At 36.7% G+C, this 22,747-nt stretch overlaps 2 protein-coding genes across 4 annotated transcripts; both read right to left on the reverse strand.

Moving 5' to 3' along the window:
- Positions 1–24: 24 nt before the first annotated feature.
- Positions 25–721, reverse strand: PSRP4 (plastid-specific ribosomal protein 4). The gene is made up of 3 exons (XM_007026699.3): positions 507–721; positions 349–413; positions 25–265 (listed from the first exon to the last, which is right to left on the reverse strand). Exons 1-3 carry the CDS (start codon positions 670–672, stop codon positions 131–133), a joined length of 366 nt encoding a protein of 121 aa, XP_007026761.1. The 5' UTR covers positions 673–721; the 3' UTR covers positions 25–130.
- A 2,104-nt stretch (positions 722–2,825) lies between these two features.
- Positions 2,826–7,579, reverse strand: LOC18597575 (auxin transporter-like protein 2). Of its 3 annotated transcripts, none has more exons than XM_007026700.3 (9): positions 6,724–7,579; positions 6,202–6,419; positions 5,904–6,089; positions 5,614–5,726; positions 5,322–5,505; positions 5,119–5,216; positions 4,382–4,589; positions 3,962–4,219; positions 2,826–3,357 (listed from the first exon to the last, which is right to left on the reverse strand). In XM_007026700.3, exons 2-9 carry the CDS (start codon positions 6,373–6,375, stop codon positions 3,136–3,138), a joined length of 1,443 nt encoding a protein of 480 aa, XP_007026762.3. In that variant the 5' UTR covers positions 6,376–6,419; positions 6,724–7,579; the 3' UTR covers positions 2,826–3,135. The 3 variants fall into 3 exon arrangements, with proteins under 3 accessions (XP_007026762.3, XP_088662499.1, XP_088662498.1); XM_088806373.1 differs by lacking the exon at positions 6,724–7,579 and adding an exon at positions 6,604–6,623; XM_088806372.1 differs by lacking the exon at positions 6,724–7,579 and adding an exon at positions 6,503–6,522.
- Between the last annotated feature and the right edge of the window lie 15,168 nt (positions 7,580–22,747).

Below are 22,747 nucleotides of genomic sequence, written 5' to 3' on the forward strand. Positions count from 1 at the left end.
CCAAAATTCAAATGCAGAGAAGAATTCAGACAAAAGAGTGTGTTGATAATTGCAAATACAGCATACCCAAGTTTTGGAATTTGAATATTACGAGAGAAATGAACAAATTAACCATGATGGGGTCTAGCTATTAGCTGGAAAACAGAGACTCATCAATTTCAATCTTGATCTTCTCATCATCATCAAACTTATCTTTCCTCGGAGGCGACGGAGGAATCGGCACTCTTGGTGGCCCTCTCCCCTTCTTCTTGTTCCTAGGCCTCGCCTATACAATTTTATTCAAAAACAAAGTTCACAACCAATTTCCATAATCAACCTTTTCACCACAAATGGGGGAATAGCACTTACATTGCCAAAGGAGTGATTAAAGCGCTTCCCTTTCTTTGTTTTCTTATCCCCTCTGCCACAGTACACTGAAAGACAAAAAAAAAATCAAAATTTCATAATCTTCAAAATATACCCTGGACAAAGTAGTGATAAGAAATTGCAGTTGTTTTTTAAGTTACCGTAGGGGATTGAGGGAGAAGAAGCAGTGGAGAGTGAAACTGAGGAAGTTGAAACTGACAATGAAGTTCCGAGGGTTTGGGAATGAGAAGAGGAAATACGAGACAAAGAAGAAAGATTCACAGATTGAGCTGGAACTGGAGCAGCTCCAAGCAGCAGTGAAGCCATGGTTGTTTCTTCTGTCGAGTTTCTGAAGGATAAGGTAATCACAAACTTCTTCTTTGTGGCTTTTAGGTTAGGATATGGCTTCAAGTGTTAGCCCAATCCCAACCTTTTCCCTGTCTGTCCAAGCCCAGTTCAAACCCTGGGCAAATTTGAGCCCTCAAGCTCTTTTTTCTGCAAGGAAAATTAAATGGCCCATAGGAATAAGCAAAGGAAGGGTCCATGACAGAGATGACCCATTTCCGAAGCAATGGAAGGGTCCATGACAGCCGAAGTCTTGGGTTATTTCCATTTTTTATTTCCTCTCCTGATAGTCTGACAAAGCTGAGATACCAAGTAATTTGAAGACAAGATTTGGATCTCTTAACTAAATTCTTCTGAAATCTGCAGCTTTCACATGTAAATAGTATGTCAATCTAAGCAAAGAACTTGCTTATTGTTGTAATCTTCCTTTAATTTAAAAGTAACCTCTGATCTAATCCTATCCAGGATGCTTATATCAGAAGCATTTCATTCTCTCTCTCTTTTTTTATCTTACAGGGTTTCTTGCTGAAGCAGATGATGGCTCTGAAATCTAACATGTTACTTTCTTTTAACGGTAACTGTAGGAATCATGGCACTGTAATCCATGAACAAGGTACCTTGCTAAGAAAGGATACATGCAGTTTCGTTATAAGAGGCTAAAGCAGGATTTCGGACAGCAAATAAGCTTTATTATATTTGCCATGGAAGTGCTTTGCATATGGTCAACCTAAGCTATGAAATGTTAGGGGTCATAAGCAAAAAATTTGCTTACAAGTTAAGACTGACAGCTTTTGAGTAACCTAAGTACCTAACCCAACCTCAGCTATTTCTGTAGGCTTAGAAGTTAGATATCTAGACTGCCTTTCATTCCTGATTTAAGCTAATAGTCTTACATCTTATTGAATTAAATTGAGCAGATAAATTAACCAATCAGCAAACCAGCATATAGCTAGACGAATTCAACGTAAAGTTCAACCAAATTCACATGTAATGGACTTTGAACTTTAGATTTTCAATCAGAGATTTAACATATATAATATAATTATCTTTATAATTATTTTTTCATCACTTTTTATGTAAAATCTCGAATTCATCACTGTCTTCGAGAATAAAGACCCCCTTCCTATTATTAAGATACAAGATCTCAATGACATTAGTCATTGATTAGTCATTGACATTAGTCATTGTATTTTGAATTCATCACTGTATATGATTAGCGTAAATTCTACACATTAGTCATTCACATTGTCATTAGATTTCATATTGTTTAATTATTTATATAAAGCCTAAAGATAAGTAGTAAGTAAGGATGGGTATAAAAAGATAGAATCCTAAGCTTTTTTTTTTTTTTTGTTCAATCAATATCAACTTTGTGAGACTGGAATATCAACAAACTCAAAAAACATAACAGCATCAACACACAGTTAAATGGAAGTATAGGCATGTGCTACTAGATTTGGTCAATACCAAACTAGATCTTTACTGGAACCAACTCTCTCTCCCATATGATCAAAGCGCAGAATCTGTCAATTCTTTCTTTACCTAATCATGCAAAAAAGCCAACGATACCAAACCAAATTTATGACTTGGTGTTGTACTAAATGATCCACCTGAAATCCTGCAAAAGCCTAACCATGGTTGTTTCCCATTCTCTGGACTTTTGTTCTAGTCCTTGGAATCTAAAGAAAACAGCAAGAGGACACCTACATGTATCGGCTGGCATGTGCCAGAGAAATAAGATCGAAGACCCAATGAAGGGATTTGATTATATTTATAGGGGCTTTGATTATTAGGCATGGAAACCCCACATGAGAGGAGATACATGTATCATGTACATGTAGGTATGATGGCATGTGAAATATAAGGGAGGGGAATATTTAGGAGTAAAGAGTGGCACGTGACAAACAGCTGAGCCAACGTGCAAGCCATGTGAATGGTGGGGGGAGTCCACGGCCCACTGTCCTCCACAGAATCAAGCCAAGTCTCAATAAAAAAAGAGAAGCAGACCCATACCCCTTGATTGTTTATGAGTTACTTTGGGAACATGATAGTGGTAATAATTGGCATTGCAAAGCTATTAGAAAAGAAATAAGAAAGAAGAACGAAATGTTTATATTATCCCAAGAAAAGAAGGATGGAGAAAGGTAAAAGATATACTATTATCAGATTTAATTAGGCCTATGCTTTGATAGCAAAGGAATCATCACAATTCAACACACTATTTTATCAACTAATTTAAGGGTGGAGGGGAGGAAAAAATAGAAAAAAGAAAGAAAGGGAAAATCCAGCACACATCACATGTAGGGGAGATATTGCTATGTCCCCATGTATGATACAAGATATGGAGGAAAAACAGGGAATTCATTTTTTTTTTTGGTGGGTTTGTTTCTTTTTATATAGGGGGGAGGAGTTGAATTCAGGTTGAATTGTTGATCATGAGTCAGCTCAGTGGTGCTGTGCAGCTGCTCCTGGTACTGGTGTCGGAGGCTTGCACTGATAGCACTTGGCAAACAACCCGAAGGTGTCAATTTGCCTGATGAAGTTGGTCATGCTAGCCCATCCACCGAACCCAAACCCGACCACCAGAACCCACACCACAACGAAGGCGTTGAATACATACATTGCAGTCCAGCTTGGCATGAAGAATGGAGGCTTTTCTGCAGCATTCTGCTCAGGAGAAAACAAGGAATAGAAATTGATTATTAAACTTACCCAAATTTCCAATCAAATTGTATTATTAAGTTGGGAGGGGCAACCAAATCAGTCAATTGAGTTTGGCAATTTGTTGACAAAAAATGTGACTAACTGCTAGAGACCAAACTGGAAGGAAAAGAGTCAAGTCAGCCAGCTCATCCAAGACAGAGTACTACCACTGCACTGTAGCATATAACTAAATGAAAAAGACATGCCAACCATCTCCAATTCTTCTCGTAACGTTTCCAAATCCAAGCCTTAAATGCCTTTGTACATTTGCTGCAGACACTCAACCCCCCCTATCTCTCCACACAATTTGGCCACAGCTACTGTGGAACTGGAATGTGGGAATCCTCATCAAACTTTCAAGGACTGTCCACTTCAATTTCAAAGACCAACATACCCCTAATTATTAAAGATAACTACAGTTTGAACGATACATAAGGTGATCAAAAGGGCGGTACGGGCTAGTGGGGCAACAAGATAGTGGCCCTAGAGTGTAAAGAGAAGAGAGGATTGGTAACGGTGTGAGTGAAGCAAAAAAGTGGTAAAATTTGTGTTTTTGTGTTTTTTTTACCTGTCGAGCAGAGGCTTTTCTGTAGGTGAGCATATGGGCTAAAGCTGGGATGATGTAGACGGTGAAGCTAACCAAAAGAGCACCAACTGCAGAGTTTATGGGCCCAAAGAATGGGAAGATGATGGCCAGGAACCAGATTGGAATCACCACTGGCAGCCTTGCCAGTGCCCTCAAACAAATGCTTCTTGTGTCATGCATCCCTATCACCTTCTCCCACACGAAGTACAGCGGAGTACAAGCAAACCCAAATGTGATAAACTGCAAAACATTTTCATCACATCACAACTGTTACTTTTTACTACTAATCAAGTAAAAACTCCTAGGTTTAAAATACTACTGCTTGTACTTTAGGAGGTAAAACTGCTCCCAAAGTGCCTAACAAGCAATGATTAAAAAAATATTATAACTATGGAACTAGACCTGGTGAATAAGCATTAAGATGACGGCGGCGTCACGGAAGCGGTTCTTGGGGAGGAGAGAGAAGGCATTGGAATGGTTGAGGAGCTGGTCCCCGAATGCCCAGTAGACGGCGGAAGCAGATGGAAGGGTTAGAGTAAAAACGTATAATGTGGCCAACAAGTAGATGTACTTGAATTTCTGAGGCTTCCACATTGCATGCATGATTTCCCTGAAAATATAAGAAGAAAAAGAAAAAAGCCCATCAATCAATATATGTTTTTACCTTGAAAAATAAGGGTAAATGGCCGAAATACCCTCATGCAACAGGTAAGGGAATTACAACTGACGCTCCTTTTTAATTTTTTAGTATTATTTTTAGGTGAATGACCTAGGCACTGTTGAGTCTATGACAGAAATTATGGTACAGGTAAAAGACAAAGGAGACTAGACTAGATTAAGGTCAGAATCAAGCTGTAACAGGGAAAAACAATTCGCAAACAGTTGAACATATGATCATTTCACTGTTCAATTTCCCTGGAGAAATGGAGAAAGGAGAGGGAAGGGCGGGAGGTGGGGGGCGGGGATTGTAGTGTTTGTTTCCGAGCAAACAAAATTAGTTTGCATGATTTTGTCTGGGGGTCTCGAACCCCAAGATGGCCGGCAAAAGCTGCAAAGAGAAGCCGTGTAGAAACAAGAGAAAGAAAGAGAGAGAAAGGGAAGGGTGAAATCAATATTGTTAAAGAAAAAAAAAAGCTTACACAGTCACAGCATGTCCGCCAAAGGTGTAGAGAATGTTGGTGGCTCCGGTGAAGTAGAGCACTAGCTTTGTTGGACCGGAGTGGGTCACGCCGTCAACCTGAACAGCAAAAAGATCATATGTAAAAACGAAGAGCAAACCGGGGGTTGCATGGGAGGAAGATCATGGCCGTTGATTTGTTGGTTTTAACTGGTTTTTTCTTACCTGGCCGTGAACAAGGGAGGCTATGGCCAAGTACCAGGCCGTATAGGTGGTCATCCCAAGGCCTAGAAAAGACCAAATACGGTAGTTGTGAAAGGAGGGTATGAAAACTGTGGTTGCGCAGCAAGCTCCAAAAATATAGGTCCATGTCCTCTTGTCTAATTTGTCATTGATGTAGTAAATATTACTGTTCATCATTCAAAGTGAAAACAATGGTTAAAAAAGGAGATGAAACCCAGATTCAGATTCTGCTTAAATTTCTGATGTTAAATCAAGAAGAAAAATCGATGCTAACCTTGCACAAGCTATAAGTTGTATGACAGATCCGAATAAGAGGAAAGTACAGTTGAAGGCAAGTCCAACTGCCTTCCAGTACGGACCCAGCAGACCATCAAGCACTTCAAACCACTGCAATCCGAAACAGTGTAGTAGTAACTTTTTAGTATGATAGTTGAGATCACTAAAAAGGGATTTGTTGGACAACAGTAATCTTTTTGAAATATTTTTTTTTCTAGGGTTGGTTACTGCTAAGGAAGATTAGGTATCGGTGGTGGTGGTGGGTTTTCAGGTTTCTTGATGACAAACCTGGATGACATGGTTCTTGAAGCTGACGTTCTCCTTCTCCTTCCTGCTTCTGTACTCTATATAGAGCACACTGATGAGATATGCAGTCCAACTTCCCAGCAGTCCATAGAATACCTGAAGCAGAATTCCTGACAGCATACCCAATTGAGAGAAGGAATAGGGCAGTGTCAACAGCACTTGCGCCACCTGCAAGGAGAACAGAAGAGGAAGACGAAGAAGAAGAATTTGTCAGGTTTTAAGAGGAGAACAAATGATGAAACGAACTGATAGTTGAGGATAATTTGGGTAATGGGAATACTTGATTGGAAGCGCAGCTGAACCAGGCATCCCAGGCAGAGCCACCATGCCAGAGGAAGCTCTTGACGCTGAACATTGAGTGTTGTTCATCTTCTTTCTCTTCTTCTCTGGTTTCATGCTCCGTCTCGCTGAAGTTGGAGACTATTGCTTCTTCTGCTTGCTTCGGAGGCAACATTGTCTTCTTTGTTCTCTTAAGGCAACGTCTAAATCCTTGTAGATCTGAAACATATAAAAGACAGTCAATGAGACAAAAACTATAATCAAACGAGAGCAGCCCCCAAGAAAACGAAAGTCAATAATACCCCAGATCCGAACACCCTCAATTTCTTCCAAAACGTAGAAAAAGATAAACTAAAACTTCCATTCCATAGAAATACCAAAAGGAAAGGGGAAAGGAAAAAACCTAAAGGAAAAAGTCAAGTGAGTTGTGAACAAAAAGGAAAGAGTGTTAACATGTTTTTCACGAACCAAACCAAAGAGAAAGAAACCACCCCAAACCCCCCCAGTACCACTTTCAACAAACCTTGTTCCTGAGTTGTCTCTTTCGTGCAAAAGATTGAAGGAAATCAAGCAGAGAGATCTGTCAATGACCCCAAAATGAGTGCGATTTAAAGACTGTCCCTTGCTTGAGTTGATCTATCAACTTTATATTTTCTTCTTTTCCCTTCCGTCTCAACAATGGAAAACCAAAAACAGACTCTGATAATTAGAGCTAGCTAGCAGCAGGGGCAGAGGGTTGGATTATGCTGTGTTAAAGAGTATAAGAATTCTCCATTCCAAGAATTGGCAGAGAAAGAGATTTAAATGCCAGCCACACGAAAATAATTGACTCAAATCTCCAGCTCCGAATCTCTTTGCCTCCCTTCCTCTGTCAAGAGAAAAACTGCAACTTTAGCCACAGTAAAAGCTCCTTACTTTAATGCGCCACCAATTTTCTCTGCTGAAGAAAAAGCAGTGCCGCACCCAAAGACGGCGAGACCTTAAAAGCAGGAAAAAGAGAAGAAAAACTCTCTCTCTCTCTCTCTCTCACACCTCCTTCCCTCTCACCTCACCCTTACGATTCAATGGTCTTCGCAGTTGTTGAACAAAGGACTCTTTTCTCTCCTCTTCAACTTACTATATATATTTATATAGTACTGCTTTAGTTTATATATAGTAACACTATTGCTGCATCAACAGTGTTACTCTAGCAGTATTTGTTTTCTCTCTCTTTCTTTTTGGGAGTTTGAAAGGAAAGAGTGAGAGTGACTGAACCCCAAATTCCCTGTGTATTCCACTTCTGATTCGATTCCCGGGTCTTCTGTTTCTTTTGGTGGGTAGTAGAGAGAATTAGAGATCTAAGCGACTGAGACGTTGTTCTGATCACAACGAGAGACTCAACCTTAACCCAAGGCCTTGCCTTTTATAGCCCCTTCCTTTGGTAAAAAAAAAAAAACAATGCTTTACCTCCACTCCTCCTAAAGATAATCTTATCCACCATTAATCAATTACTTTTTACTTGTATTTATGCAACAGCCGCTCAGAGGCCAGGACAATTTATTTCTACCCTTAGACCCAGAGCTTGTTTCCGAGGCTCTTAAATTTTGTTACATTATTTAAGAAATACTGCTACTGCTACTGCTGCAGCTGCAGCTGCAGCTGCAGCTTGCTGCTGACTAAGCTGAGAAGCTCAGATCCAAATCCAAATCTCAGTTCAATAATTCCGGGGTGACTCAATTTTCCCAATTGAATTCCTTTTCTGTTTTTTGTTTTCTAATGCTGGATTCATTTTCCGTATTGAATTTTAATTGATCGAGGCTTCATCAAACTCCCCTCCCTGTCCCCCGTCCCTCTCTAATCAATGGAAAAGAATCCCATTTCCCACTCGATCTAACCAACGCGTGCACAACAATGGCTTGTGGTGGTGGCAGCACAATCGAGTGTCAATGGAGGTGGGTTTGCATCGCGCTTTGTCAATGGCGTGTGGTGGTAGCACAGTAGCCAGTTCAGCCGATGAAAGATACGATGGACGATTCTATTTCTTTTATCGTGGGCCGCCTAACCCAACCAACGAATGAAAAATGGAGGCCCATTATGATTTTCCATTGCTTTTTCTTTTTGGGAAAATACAAGGTTTACACTTTAGACTTTACTAACACTTTTAAGCACTTTCTCAAAACATCTTGAGCTAAGCTATTAATTATTTCCATTTAAAGAAAATATTCAAAATGCTATACTAAGAATGTAAATGGGTTGCTGTTTCACTGATATCCCCGTGTATCAACCTCGATAATATAAGATAAGTACGCATAATTTTAATTTATAAGATAAATTTCACATCATACTTATCAAGATCTTTCTTTTTTAGTTTTTACAATAGTAAAATTATGAAAATACATTCCATTCAATAGTTAACGTATTTATTCATATTTAGAATGTATTTTTTATGATTTTATTAAAAAAAATAATTAGATCGACGTGGTCGGAGAAATAAGATGAAAACGGCTGGAGCCGAGCCGAGATGGACCCGCCACGATGCGGCACGCTTTTAAAGGTAAACACGCCCACAATGAAGCCCTTCTAAGAACCCCACTTGCGGACGGCTTGGTTGCGGCCCACCCTTTCATTATCTTACAATTCAACCTTTTCATTTTCCCATTCTTGGATTCTCTTTTCCATTTACTTTTTTTTTAAAAAAAAAAAAAAAGAATCCATCCATGCAATTCATTGACATGCATAAAATCTAAATTTGCTTACCAGTTTTCGTGAAAGAAAACCAATCTATGAATAATCTGTGGGTGTAATAAATGTGATGATTGGAATCTTTACATTACTAGGAAAACAAAATCAAGAAAGATTTTTGTCAAGTAATGTCCATACAAATTTAAGACAACCTCGGGCAACATAAGATAATTGTGAAGTACATGTTACTTTACTTTGTCAGCCACCGTTATGAAAATAAAAATCATGTGCTTCTATTTGAAGTCTTCTGCCGCTTTCATTTAATGTTTTGTTTGTGTTTTCTTTATATAATTTTACGTTAACATAAAATAATCGTGATCAAAGGGTGGTGACGAAGGAAGTGACGGTGGCAATGGGGATGGTGGGAGGGTGGTGGTGGTGGTGGTGGAACCACCAAGCCACCATGGTTTTAAGGAGGGGGAGGGGGCGGCGGAGGAGAGTATATATGGTACTCCATGTAAAATGGAAGAAATGTTAATGATATTCCATACAAAACTCCTACGTAACCCCTTTCCAACGGGGATTTGTCGGCTTGGTGAGGGGTTTCTGACCTTGGCCCGTTCGTCACCCAGCACATCTCCCACTTGCCCACTTCGAAGTTTATACCTCACACACACACTTGCTTTTGCCTCTTTTTTCCATCTGATCCTTTGAGCTAAGTGACTTAAACGTTTTGACTAGAAAAAAAAAAGGTGTGCACGTAAGGGAGGTGGGATGAACCCCATAGGGCAAAAGCAGCCGTTTCGTCCTTAATTTGTTTTCTATGTGTCGAACCATATAAAAATGTACTAAGATTTTTAACTTAGTGGGAGAAGTAATGATGAGTGAATAGATTTTGACGCCCCTCTCCCCTTGCTTTGGTCTATTCCATGAGGATCAAAATTCGGAGCATGTTCCATCCATGCCACTCACATGGGGTCCCCTTCCCACATTGCTCATCTTTACATCTCATTTTTTTACCTTTGGGTTGTCGAAAACATGTTTGTGCCATTTGTGTGTTTAAAGATTTACAAGAAAACGGATAATCTCGAAGGTTATAATTGTTTAACTTTGATCTTTTTATCATTTTATAGTACGAAAAAAATAAAATTTTTTCTTGTCCTGTAAGATCATAGACATTTGTCTTTGGATTACCGTCAATCGAGATTGAATAATTATAAAATTTGATAAGACGTAAAATTGTTTACCGAATAATGAATATATACATTTGACCTAACAGTTCAAAGCAAATTTTTACTGTAAAGAAAAAGTTTATATGCTCCATGATTCATACCCCATGCACATTTTTTTTCAATCATTTCACCAAATTGTACTGACTTCTAGATGTGCACACTAGTGATAATGGCTGTTCAAAAATCAAAATCTAATGCAATTGTTTCCCATTAAGAGAAAAAGGTAAAAAAAAAAAAAGAGAAACAAAAAATGTGCAATTAATTGTGGGTTTGCTCCTTCTTTTCTTTTTAGGTATCCTATAATGTCAAGCTGATAAAGGTTTGTAAATTTGTCGGCCAAACCACTGAATTAATAAACATGGTTACATGAACCCTGACTTAAACTTTCATGGGAGTTAATAATGTAATCATGAATTAATGGTTAGTGGATCTTTTTCCCTTATACTTTCTACCTAAGAGCATGCCTTTTTTTTTATTAAAAAACCATTGTGTAATAATCAATGGAATCTTAAATTAAATAGTCGAGAAGATGGGGCTTGGGTGCCTTAGTGGGGGGCCAGAATATCAAACCAAAGACGGAAAATTCCTTTTTTGGGTTAGGGTTAGTGCCCTTTGGGGACACTCCATGGCTACACTCGCATAGCACCATATATAGCCCTTTCATGCCAATATTAGTAACTTAGCATGGTTACATATATATACTTAATTACATTACAAGGTTGGCCAAGCTTAACACATAAATTTTTAATGAAAGTGAGATTCAACTTTAGTAATCCAATTGGTCTTTAGTTATATTTGAAGTATATGTACCTCTCTTAAGTCTTAAGACTTGTCGACAACCAGGGCAATCAAAACCCTAAACCCTGAAATTCTGATTAACAATTATTATATATTTTTAATTAATATGTTATTTTTGTTAAATTTCAAAAAGATAATATATTATTTATAATTTCGTTTATCTAAATATCATCTTAATCGATACTCGATTAAGGTTTTCAGAACCTTAAAATGGGAATCCAACATTAATTTTGAGAAAGTTTCCACCGTTCTCATCACCTTCCATCACTCTATAAATCGTAGCATGAAGTATGATTTGTCCTTGAATGATTGGAATTACAACGTCCTTGTCATGTAATAAAGAACTTTGTCAACCCTGTTGGTAAGGAAAGCCCCTTCTGTGCAACATTTCTCCTTCCAAAGAAAACTAATTAAAGGCAAACATTGGAGAGAGAGGCTGTGGAAGTTGACATAATCTGTCAAAGCTAGCTAGCGAATGCATATTTTTTTTGGGGGGGGGAAGGACCACTGTTTCATCCACTTGAACATGACTCCCCCTTCTATGAGAGACTACCAGTCGTGTGGTTGTAAGCTCAAACACGTAGGCCAATATTCATGGGTGGTCCATATTATTAAGTAAAGCTATTTCATAACACCTGATGTAGTATAGTGGACGACTTTTTATTTGCATTCATTTTCTTTAACGACTTCCTAATTAACTTAATTATGAAACAAATGACTTACGAACTCATTTGATGGCGATCGATCCCTAATTTAACTTTCTAATTACATTTGATGCCGACGGTTTTATTAATAAAATTTCTAGTTAGATAATTAAGCATGACATTGCATGCCTTGGGTCATTATGAAGGTTTAATAAAGATAATGGTGCACTTAAGAAATGTGCATACATGCCATACACGTTATCTAAACAGAACAAACATTATTTTGTATAAATATTGTAACTTTACCATGATCAATCCCTAATTAACCTTCTAATTACATTTAATGGCGATGATTTTATTAATAAAATTTGTACCGCATGCTAAGTCATTATGCATATATATAACAGAAGGTTTAATAAAGATAGTCGCATGCTGAAGACATGTGCTTACATACCATACACATTATCTAAATAGAACAAACATTGTTTTGTATAAATATTGAAACTATACGGTGATTGATCTCTAATTAACTTTCTAATGTTATTTAAATAGAACATGTGTTATTTTGTATAAATATTGTAATTATATGATGATCGATCCCTAATTAACTTTCTAATTATATTCCACAATGACAGTTTTATTAATAAAATTTACAGTTAGATAATTAATCATGACACCTAGTCGGTCATTTTGCATTTAACAAAATGCTTAATAAAGATAATTGTGCACTTAAGAAATGTGCCTATATATACCACACACATTATCCAAATAGAACCAATGTTATTTTTATAAATATTGTAATTATATGGTGATCAATCCCTTATTAACTTTCAAATTACATTTGACAATGACGGTTTTATTAATAAAATTTGCGATTAGATAATTAATCATGACACTGCATCGGTCATTAAGCATAAAACAAAAGGCTTAATAAAGATAACCGCGCACTTAAGAAATGAGTCTAAATATACCGTACATGTTATCTAAATAGAACTAATATTATTTTGTATTAAATAATGTAACTATAGGAAAGTCCTGCAAACATTTCCTCTGATCTTTTATTGAATTCTAGTACAAAACGTTAAAGTACTTGTAATTAATATCTGGTTTAAGGTTTAAGGTAAAAAAAACACATAAATTCCTCACCCTAGAAACCTAGGTTTTAGGGTAGAGTTCTTGTCTCACAAAAGGCTAAAAAAAATAATAATATATGTTGAACATAAATTAGTATAATTATCAGCAGCCGTATTAATGGCCAAACTAAGTTTTCAGGAGGAATAATGAGATGGGACATAAGTACCATATGCTAACGACACACCAAAATTTTCTATCCCTTTCATATCTTCAATAATTCCCATATCTCCCGCTTCTTGCAACCCATTAATTTGATGGTGAATTATTGTAACCCTCTAAAGTATATAAACTACCACTAATAATTTAATTAAATTCCAACCAAAAAAAAAAAAAAGTAAAAAACCGTCCGTTTTCAAATAAAAAATTCTCTTAATTTTTACCGTTCTGCACACGAATACATACACATATCTTAAAATGAATCGATGATTTGGTCAAACATCATATAACTAACAAAATCCAAAAAAATAAATCGAGAGGCAATTTTTTTAATTTCAATTAATTAAACATATTTGGTTGAGAAATTATAAAGGAAGCATGGACTTATTAAGGATCCAAAGCCTTTGATTAAGAGTTTTTTTTTTTTTGACAAAGATAAAAAAGGGAAGAAAGAATATTTTTTTTATGGGCTTTAATAATTGGTGATAATTGACCAGACGTATGAAAAAGCAAAATTCGGATAAGAGACGAACCATAGCTGTGGGTATGGGGGCTTAGGAATGGGGTCCCTCGAGAGGAAAATTGATGTGAGAACGGAAGGCCCAGCATACATATTATTTTGTACCAAACTGTCAACTCTCGGTCCCCACGTCCATGGGGAGTCATACCATCAAAGCTATAAATGGCTACTTACCAAGAGACTTTGCACTCAATTCCACAGTGAAGCATAACCTTTCGTTTTTGATAGGAATAATAATAATTTCAGTTTGCTTTCAAGATTTATTGTTCAGATTATATACTACTCCTTTTTTCTTCTTCTTTTTCCTTATATGGTTGAACTAAATTTTGTGGATTGAATGTGCATGTGTGGTATCTCTAAAGTCGTCGTCGTTTGGTATTACGATTGTGATTACGATTGAAAATTGCAATCGAACGTGATCTCAATCGTAATTTTGTACAAATCTCTAATTCTTTTTACAATAAAAATGGATGAATTTATCAAGCAGTAATCGGAAATTTTGATCATAATTCTCATACTAATAATTGAATTTAATATTATTAAAATAAATTTACATGAATATGTATAGAGTTGTACTTTGCTATAGACAATTAAAATGTTTGATCATGTATTGATATGTAATGCTACCATCACAAGACAGCTGTTTGCATTATGGTGGAATTAAACTCCTCCCCATGAGGTGTTATGCTACTTGCCAGAGTACTTACATGTGGTTGGGAGAAAACCCATAGTTTCTTTGTTTGGCTAGAGTTAGAGTCAAAAGCAAATGCAGCAATTTACATACACATACATGTTAGTGCTTGTCACATGATGTTTACCTACAAATATACAGTGAATTACAAAACTTTCAATTTCTAATCACTATTTGTTGATTTATAATAATTTGATACCGAAATCTTTATATGTGCTGAATTGTACACAAGTGTCAAAAAATTTAAAAACTGTCACAATTTTACATTTAATTAAGTTTAAAAGTCAACAATGACGAGATGCGTTTGTCAAAATCTAATTAATACTAATACAATTTTAAGAGCGTGTTTGATTTCGCGCGTGAAAAATATTTTTCCGAGAAAATATAGACCCTCCATCTAATATGAAAAGCATGGGGGATTGTGTTGTTGCCAAGGAATAGTCTACTTCTATTGAGAATTTAGGCCCTACCAAGAAAGGGAAAAAACTTGAGAAGAAGCATAGATACTATCAAAATCATCTCAAGCAGATTTTGAAGCATCGAAACAGGTTGAGTTGCAGTTCATACTTCATGGGAATTCCAGTTGGACAAAGTTCAATCCATATCTAGGCATCACTTTGGGGGAGGGGGTCCCAAATTCTCATATCAACCATGTGATTGCCCCCGCCACACAAAAAAGAACAGAGCTCCACTTCCCTGCTTATTCCATAATTTTCGTCTGCAAGCATCAGCATGACGATGATTCTGTCTAAGGGAAAAGTTTTATTTTTTATTTTTTTGAAAAAGTGTGCTTTGTTTTTGTATTAATCAAAAGCATGGGCAAGCTGTGAAATCATGATGGAAAACAAATGGGTTTTTATTAATTAATGCAAGAACAAAAAGAAGAGAAATTGATTAGAAAGATTACAAGTACTGTGCCTGAGTGGAATCAAAAAGAAGAGACCTGTGGGTTTCCCAAGTCCCCCCCTCCCAACCCAAAAAGTTTTCTCTTGGGGTTTGTTTATGCAAATTGTCTTATGATGGTGTGGATAAGTAAAGTGAAAGTGTGAGGTTTCCTCCCTTTGTTTTCTCTTTAGAATCTTTTGCAATTGGTGGGGTTTAGGAAGGACCTTGGCGCATGATTAATCTCACTCCTAAATAATAATCTCCTACTAATATTAGAGCCTTAATTAATGCCATTTAAAAAATTATTGCAAAACAAATCTAAGATTCTTACATTTAAACTAAATTTATCATGATCATCGAAACAAGTTTATTTCGATGTATTTCGATGTAAAATATAACCGTACTCGATTTTAGTTAAAAAATCGAGAAAAATATTCTTTTCGTCTAATTTTCTTTATTCATCTTTCTTTGTTAAAATATCAAATAATGAAGCTTAATACTCTTACGGTTTTTTATATTTCAAATTGATTTTTTCATCAATATTATAAAAATTATACATAAAATTCAATGAAAGACAAATAATTAGAGACGGACCATACTATGCAAAATGATATCTACCCTTTATATTACAATTTTTTATATATATATATACAAATATATTGTTGATTTGGAGTTAAAAAATTCCCATTACGAAAAAAGAAAAAAGTTAAATATGAAATGAAAATGCAGTTTAAAACTATTAAAAAAATGTAGAGCAATCAATGATCACGTGAGAAGAACGTGACAGTAGGGGAAGAATTAGAAATTAAAAGGAAAATGCTTAAAGAAGTGGAAATAGAAATAATAATAATAATAATAATATAATCGGTGGCCAACAGTTTCTTTGTTTGGGGGCACCGCCAACGGAGGCAGCGCCACCGATGGTGTCACCAGTAAGGATTTATTTTTCCCGATGCCAAGATTACAGCGACAAAAACTGTTCGGAATTTCACCAATTCGAAGCAAACATTTGTTTGTTTATTTATTTATTTTATCTTAATTCACATTAAATAAAAACCATAAGGTTTCACGAACTTCGAGTAATATCATAGCACATAACTTTGACTTTTTATTATATCATCTCTCGATTTTCTACAATTTTTTTTTGTTTTTTTTAAGTTCATGCCCCCTTGGCTTATGCATTGTGCTTCAAATTTCGTCTATCCAATTGGTACAGCTTGATCCAAGAATGTGTTTCACGAACCCAATATCTTATATGGCAAAAAGGAAAATTAAAGCAAGGGTTTAGGTCCACCTTTGAATATATTCTTATACAAATATATTTCGTGACAGACTGACAGATTGATTTAAGTAAATGGTTTATCGTGTTAAATTTTTATTTATTTTGAGATAAATAAATTAAGCTTGCAACTGACCAATTAGCTAAAACAAGGTTTTTTTTTAAAGTAACTGACCAATGGTCAAACCTAGGCTGCCATTTGATGTATTGATTAGTTTAAAAAGCCGAAATCGTGGAAACAAAGATTGTTCATCATTTATTTACTAATGAACTTTATCGAGTTCATTGCAATTTTTTTTTTAAAAAAGGGCCGTAATTCAATGAAAAGTTTTTTGAATTTTAAAGTGTTTTTAGTTAAACAAAAATTTTCTATCTCGATTGTGTTACATGTTTAATTTTATACCATCAATTAAAAATTTTAAATTCTAATTCTTAATATGATGCGTTAACAAAACATGTACCGTAAAATTATGAAATAAATGTTAAATGAAACATCAAATGAAAACGAAATATGATTATATGAACTAATCAGGTTTCCTATTGCAGCAGTGAGCAGTGATCTATAGGCTCCACCTGGTCAGAGAAAGAAATGAAACAATGATGACACAGATATACTTTGCTATACAAATTAGACCTTTAGATGGTAAACCCGCACTTTCTTTTCCCATTAGTGCGCCCTTCAACTTTTCCCACTTTAATATCTTCGAGAAATTCTTAAAAGGAACATAAAGGTTAGATGGGTCTGTACGGCATCATATGGGGGAAAAGAAAAATACTAAAAAAGCAATTGCCCGAAATGTCAATTCCTGAGTATTCACAATCATGCGTGTATAACGGAATCAATTAATTAATAATATTAATTACTTGTTCTCTGAAATTATCAATGTGAAAAATACTTGTGAACCAATTGGAGCAGGTGAGGGGAGATAAGGGTGCACTGCAAATGGCAAGCAGGGTACTGCGGGATGGGGTGGTTTGTGGGTGGTGAAAGCTGGGAAGCATTGAGAGGATGTTGGTGCGGCTATTCAAAGCATGCAAGCATTGCTTTGGAGAGAAAGGGCAGAAAAAAGAGAACTATCAGTGATTTGAACCACGCAAGGGGGGGGTGGCGTGTTTCGTGGGCCAACATCCTCTCCCACTCGACACAACGCGGAGAGCAAGCTGGACAAATGGCAATCTCAACCACCAGATTTACGTACTAAAACATTGTGGCCACAAAATTTGTTCGTGATTAAATGGACTAATAATTGCTCTTTGGTGAAATGTTGTACGTAAAAACTGAAGTTTTTCCATGGCAGAGTCCTCCCTGGCTGAGGCCCTGGCCCTCCTCAACTCAATGCAGACTTCTATTGGTCCCTGTACCGACTGAATTTTTTAATGCCCGATCAATTGAGCTAGAAGAGCAGTAAAATTTTTCTATAGGAAAAAGGTTACACAGTTTTTATGGTTACCAAGGGGCTGCAATCAGAAATTCTTTGGTCCAAGACGTTGGATCGATTTGGGGAGGGGAGAAAGAGAGAGTCAGCCAAAATTTTGCACAAGTTACAATCGTACATGTCTCGACAACTTCAATGGCGATTTGCAATGGTGGGAAAGAACGTGCATGGGAAAATTTGATGACCCTTTTTTGTACTGATAGCAGAGAGAGTGGGTAAAGGGAGGGGTTGGCGGTTTGACAAAGCTGCTTTGAAATTGAGCAGCTTCTTTTAAGTTTGAGTGTGTGTGAGAGAGAGAGAGAGATGGGCAGGAAGTCAATTCCAGATGTGAAGATTTCTTATTATTTTTTTCTTTTTGTGGAAGATGATAATGGAAAAGGCCTTGGATTAGGAGACGTGTCAGATGCCTGGCTTTTTGGTTACACAGCCATGTGAGAGTTGTTTGAAAAGCCCGTGGCACGGCAGTGACAAATTGGCTTATGAATAATAATAATGCATGTACAATGTCAAAGAGAGAAGTGCCTGTGTTTATATCTGTCTGGTGTCTTATACCTGTTGAAACGAAAATGTGGGTGCTGATTAGAGAGGCTATCGGCCCTCATTGCACTCCGAAAAAGGAGCTGCAACATATGGGGCTGCAGCCTTCAGGGTACTTCCAGTTCGCTCTTCTGAGGCTCATGTAATCTGGAAAGAGAGAGAAGTTTTTTTTTCCTCCTTGGGAGTGGATTTGATGTTCAAGAGGTTCAATGTTTGTTGTTTCGATGCCATGTGAAGTCTCTAGCCCACTTGCTTTCCCCCCCAACATGGGATGCTTCGAGCTTCTGTTCCCTCATTTGTCTCTCAATCTTCAGTTTACCCCATGGTCAAATAATTAACTGGAAAACTGGAACAAATACTGGGTTGCTCAGCCACCTGCAGATACTGGGACAATGGTACCAAATTGACCGCAATATTGAAACATTTCACTACTTTTCTCAATACCAATGTTAAAAACCTAACTAAGCACAGGACAACCTTAACTAACCTGCATAATTTCTACTACAAAAACTTGTTTTGCCATGGCTAGATCCAAGAGTTTTTACATATTTTTTTCTTTCATTATCTGTCTTACAAGCTGTTATCATTATGCACACCCCATTCCCACAACAATGACAGTTCCTGCCTTATGATTCCCAGTATGATTACTCTGATTTATGATTTAAAATTTTCTTCTGCTCATATCAGCTCCTTTAGGGGAATCAAAAAGGAAGTTGAGATCATATGTAACGTGCCACATGCCAGGAAAACTGTAATCAAACCCTGCCAGGCTAACAGAAAACTGCTGCAGTGATTAAAGAAATGCATAGGACCCTGAAAATGAAATGTTTTTGAAAGTCAGAGTTCTAGGAAATGCTGATCTCATAGTATAATTAGAGCATTATTTATTTAGTTAAAATAAATTAATCGTGTAGCTTTAGGCCAATGATGAGCTAGTTTATATACCAGTTAGACTTGCTCTGTGTTTCAGAAGAATATTGCCTCATTAGTTCATAATTAGTCAAATTAATAATGTCACTAACATGCTTGACTATATTTTAATTAAGTGATAGCCTCATTTGGATCTTGATTTGCACAGAATATCTCTATATTTCATGAGTTGGCATTGATATTTAAACAAAAATTTCATAATGAAAATTTAAGATAACAGAATTTAATCCTGTTACATCCGTTACTAACAATTTTAATATTTATGTGAAAAGAGTCGTATAATTAATAAAAAATAAAATCAAAATTTGACATAAAGAGTGCTACTCTTCAATTTAAAAATTGAGATTCAATATACGAATCCCTTCATAGTATTAATTAAGCAATGCAGCTTGCAATCTTTGATTAGCATCTCTGGATCCATATCGAGTTGATCAAGATATGCAAATGAATCTGCTCCATTTTTTTCTAACAGTTTTCATTACTCCCCACTTTCTTTTCTTGCACAAATTGCAAACCTAATGGGGTCTGTCTCTAGCCTGTCTGCTCGAGAGGAAAGTTCATTGCACATCGTTTTCCATTTGATGAAACAACAATTGGTGGTGCGCAGCTGAGGCCTGTGAGAGAAGAATTCTCCAGGCTTAATGGGCAAAATGCCCGGATTTCATTTCCCATCAATCTTTTCAATGTTTCTATATCTGCTACAACCTGCTTGTTTTCTTCATTATGGATCATCAGCACACACTTTGAATTTTGTTTGGATTCATGTGGGCAGGAGAAGCCCTGCCATTTTCCATTTTCCATTCTCAATGCTAGTAGAGCCTTGGGTTTGCTAAAGGTCCATTAGACTATGACCTCAATTTTTATCTTCAAAAAAAAAAAATAAAAAAAAAAAATATATATATATATATATATATATATTGACAAAATAAATACTCTAATTAACTCAATTTATTATTTGATAGCAAATGAATCCAATTTGAATAAAAAATGTTGATTTGATCAACAGTCCAATTAATTTACATATCACGTCAATATTTTTTGTTAAAATAATAAATAAAAAAACTCAATTAATGTAAATAAAAAAATAAAGACTTTTCGGGTTTATTTTTCATTATGCTATATAATAATTACTCCAAGGAAAGCCTAATTGGATCTTCTGCAGTCAAACTATAGGACAAGGGGTCATTGTCAAAGCATGGCCATTGATGGATTATGGGGTAATTTACATTGTAGGACCCAGAATCTTAAGGGGGCATGATACAGAGTGGGATCCACTTAGATATGGAAGATAAGGATTATTTTGGAGTTAATGCTTCCACCTCCTCCAGCTTGACTATTCCTCCTTTCTCAAGGTCAGTTCTTTCCTTAGCTGTTAAAGGGTTACCCCACCCCACAATGTGCCACAGGACCCATTGCTCCAGATATGATCTTCTCCCGTTACCTAAGTACCCTATTATTCAAAGTACAAAATTACAAGTGTATGATTAATTTTCATCTGAATTAATCAGATATTTAATGTAATTTTAGCTGCATTTAGAGGAGAAAATTCAGATTTATGAGCTTCATAGCTTGTCAAGTGTCAGACATTAATGGCCGCTGAGGATAACATGAAGTGAGAAAGATGGGAGTTGTGGTGGGGGGGAAGAGGAGGTGTTCAAGTATTTGGAGGTATCGAAGACAGACATTCGAGAGGAGGGGCCCTCGTGCTAGTCACGTGCTCCCAGTCCTAAGGCACAAGACAGCTGCCCAACAAATCACTCCTCTTCACACATCTCCCCCTCCCCTCCATCCACCCCACACCTTGTCTTATCCCTTCATGTATTGCCACGTGTAAAAAATGGAAGGTCTGGCCACGTGAATCATTGTCTTCCTGGTAACATTTTCTTGCTTGATATCTTTGTTACAACTGCTTTTAATCTTGTCAGATTGACAAATGAAATGCCAGATTTAGGCTAATGAACAAAAACAAATCGATGGAGTGGCTTTAACTAGTTCAAGTTCATAGCTCTTGACTTGAACTAATCTGAAGTACCCTCAAAGAACTTTTCCAAGACAATGTTTTTATGCAGGACTTAACGCAGCCTGTTTGTCTCCTAGTTAAAACTCTGAAAGCCCTGGAAAGATAAGAAAAGAAAAGAAAAGATCAGTCCTTAGCTCCTTACTTTTCTGGTGCTATTTCAGAATCCTTGAGATATTTGGAAGACCCTTTGATGGAATCCAATCAATTGATTATTTCCAATACGATTTGTCCCTTCGGATTACAGGCACCATCGAATTTGTGGGCATCTTTTTGACCTTAAGGATACCTCTGTGGACAGTTTTTAATTCTGGCGAGACCTGGCACTGGTAATGGCTCCACAGGGTGGGAAAAATAATAAAGCTCGTGAGACACATGAACCAATGGCAGGAGACAGTGTGTTTCATGGGCCTGATTGGTTTCCGGGGGCTGGCATATTCTTTCAGCCACTATGGTCTACAAAGAAAGGGAAAAAAACAATATCTAGTGCTAGAGGAAAACAATGAGCCTTTTTCCACTACTAGTCTTTTCCAAATTTTCTAGGGAAATTGAGTATTCAAACTTTATAAGCATGGAGTAGAGAGGAGTTGAAAGTTGAAGACGTAATTACAAAAGGGAGAAAGATTAAAAGAAAAGTGTCTTCTTCCCTCCCTCCCTCCCCCCCTTTACACGTGAAAACCTCTTTTCCTTCGCTTTATCTTTTTTCTTTTGCCTTGCTTTCAGCTCATTTCTGACCCCCTTTCTAAGATATTGCTACATATAGTATGTAACTTTAGGGAAGCAAAAGAATTTGCCTTGGAATCCAAATAGTTCAGGATGTGAATGAATTTGGGCTTTGATGGTTCCTTGGAACAAAACTAAAGCTTAACAAATAGTGGCATTCATGGCCTACACCTTTCAATTTGCTGCATGTGCACGTGAACCAGTGTGCTGAAAACATAATGGGAGCCCTAATGAAGCTGATATCTCCTTAACATCAGAGGAGGAATGCACTGAAAAAAGAATTCCTGATGGCAAGTCCTTTTCTAGTTTTCTAGTAAATGGTTTTCTTCTATCTAAAAGAATGACAAGAGCTGCATGTTCAAAGTGTATTTCTTCCATCTACAATTTTTTTTCTCTCAGCTTTTCTTTTTCTGCCCAATTCTCTTTCCACTATCATTTGCCTCCTTTCCTCATTGCACGAATGGATTGGATAGTTTGTGGCAGACATCACGGAACCCACACGAAACCTTGCATTGAAGATTTGGATATGTAAAAGAGATTCCTGGCAAAGTCAACAGGAAAACTGCGTAGTGGGATTCTCCCACCACAGGCATCTTTTCACAATTCCAGATGGCTGGTCAATTAATTTAATAATGTATCCCCTGAAAATTTCAGGGTTTAATATTGTTGCAGCAGACAAGGTTTAATGGAAATCTAGAAGAGAAAGAAGCAAACGAAAAAGTAGCAGTATCTGAATTGTGTTCACCATACATCAATGGGACATACTGGCAAGGCTCTTGGGAGTATGGAAAATTGGAAATTTGTGGGTAAGATGGACCAGCCCTGTTCTAAACTGACCATGGCATAGATGAACTGTCCTAATCAATCTTTGGGTTTTTGGATCTGATCTCGTATCTTACTTCCT

The sequence above is a fragment of the Theobroma cacao genome, chromosome 5 (assembly GCF_053813885.1).
Source record: "Theobroma cacao isolate CCN51 chromosome 5, ASM5381388v1, whole genome shotgun sequence".
Lineage (NCBI taxonomy): Eukaryota > Viridiplantae > Streptophyta > Magnoliopsida > Malvales > Malvaceae > Theobroma > Theobroma cacao.

Bases quoted from the DNA above. Each gene is read 5' to 3' on its own strand.
- PSRP4 (XM_007026699.3), bottom strand. From the start codon at position 672: ATGGCTTCACTGCTGCTTGGAGCTGCTCCAGTTCCAGCTCAATCTGTG. The intron at 414-506 runs GTAACTTAAAAA...TTTGTCTTTCAG, and splicing joins TTCTCCCTCAATCCCCTACG to TGTACTGTGGCAGAGGGGAT. The intron at 266-348 runs GTAAGTGCTATT...AAAATTGTATAG, and splicing joins TTAATCACTCCTTTGGCAAT to GCGAGGCCTAGGAACAAGAA.
- LOC18597575 (XM_007026700.3), bottom strand. From the start codon at position 6,375: ATGTTGCCTCCGAAGCAAGCAGAAGAAGCAATAGTCTCCAACTTCAGC. The intron at 4,590-5,118 runs GTAAGCTTTTTT...TTATATTTTCAG, and splicing joins GGCGGACATGCTGTGACTGT to GGAAATCATGCATGCAATGT. The intron at 4,220-4,381 runs GTCTAGTTCCAT...AATGTTTTGCAG, and splicing joins TCTTAATGCTTATTCACCAG to TTTATCACATTTGGGTTTGC.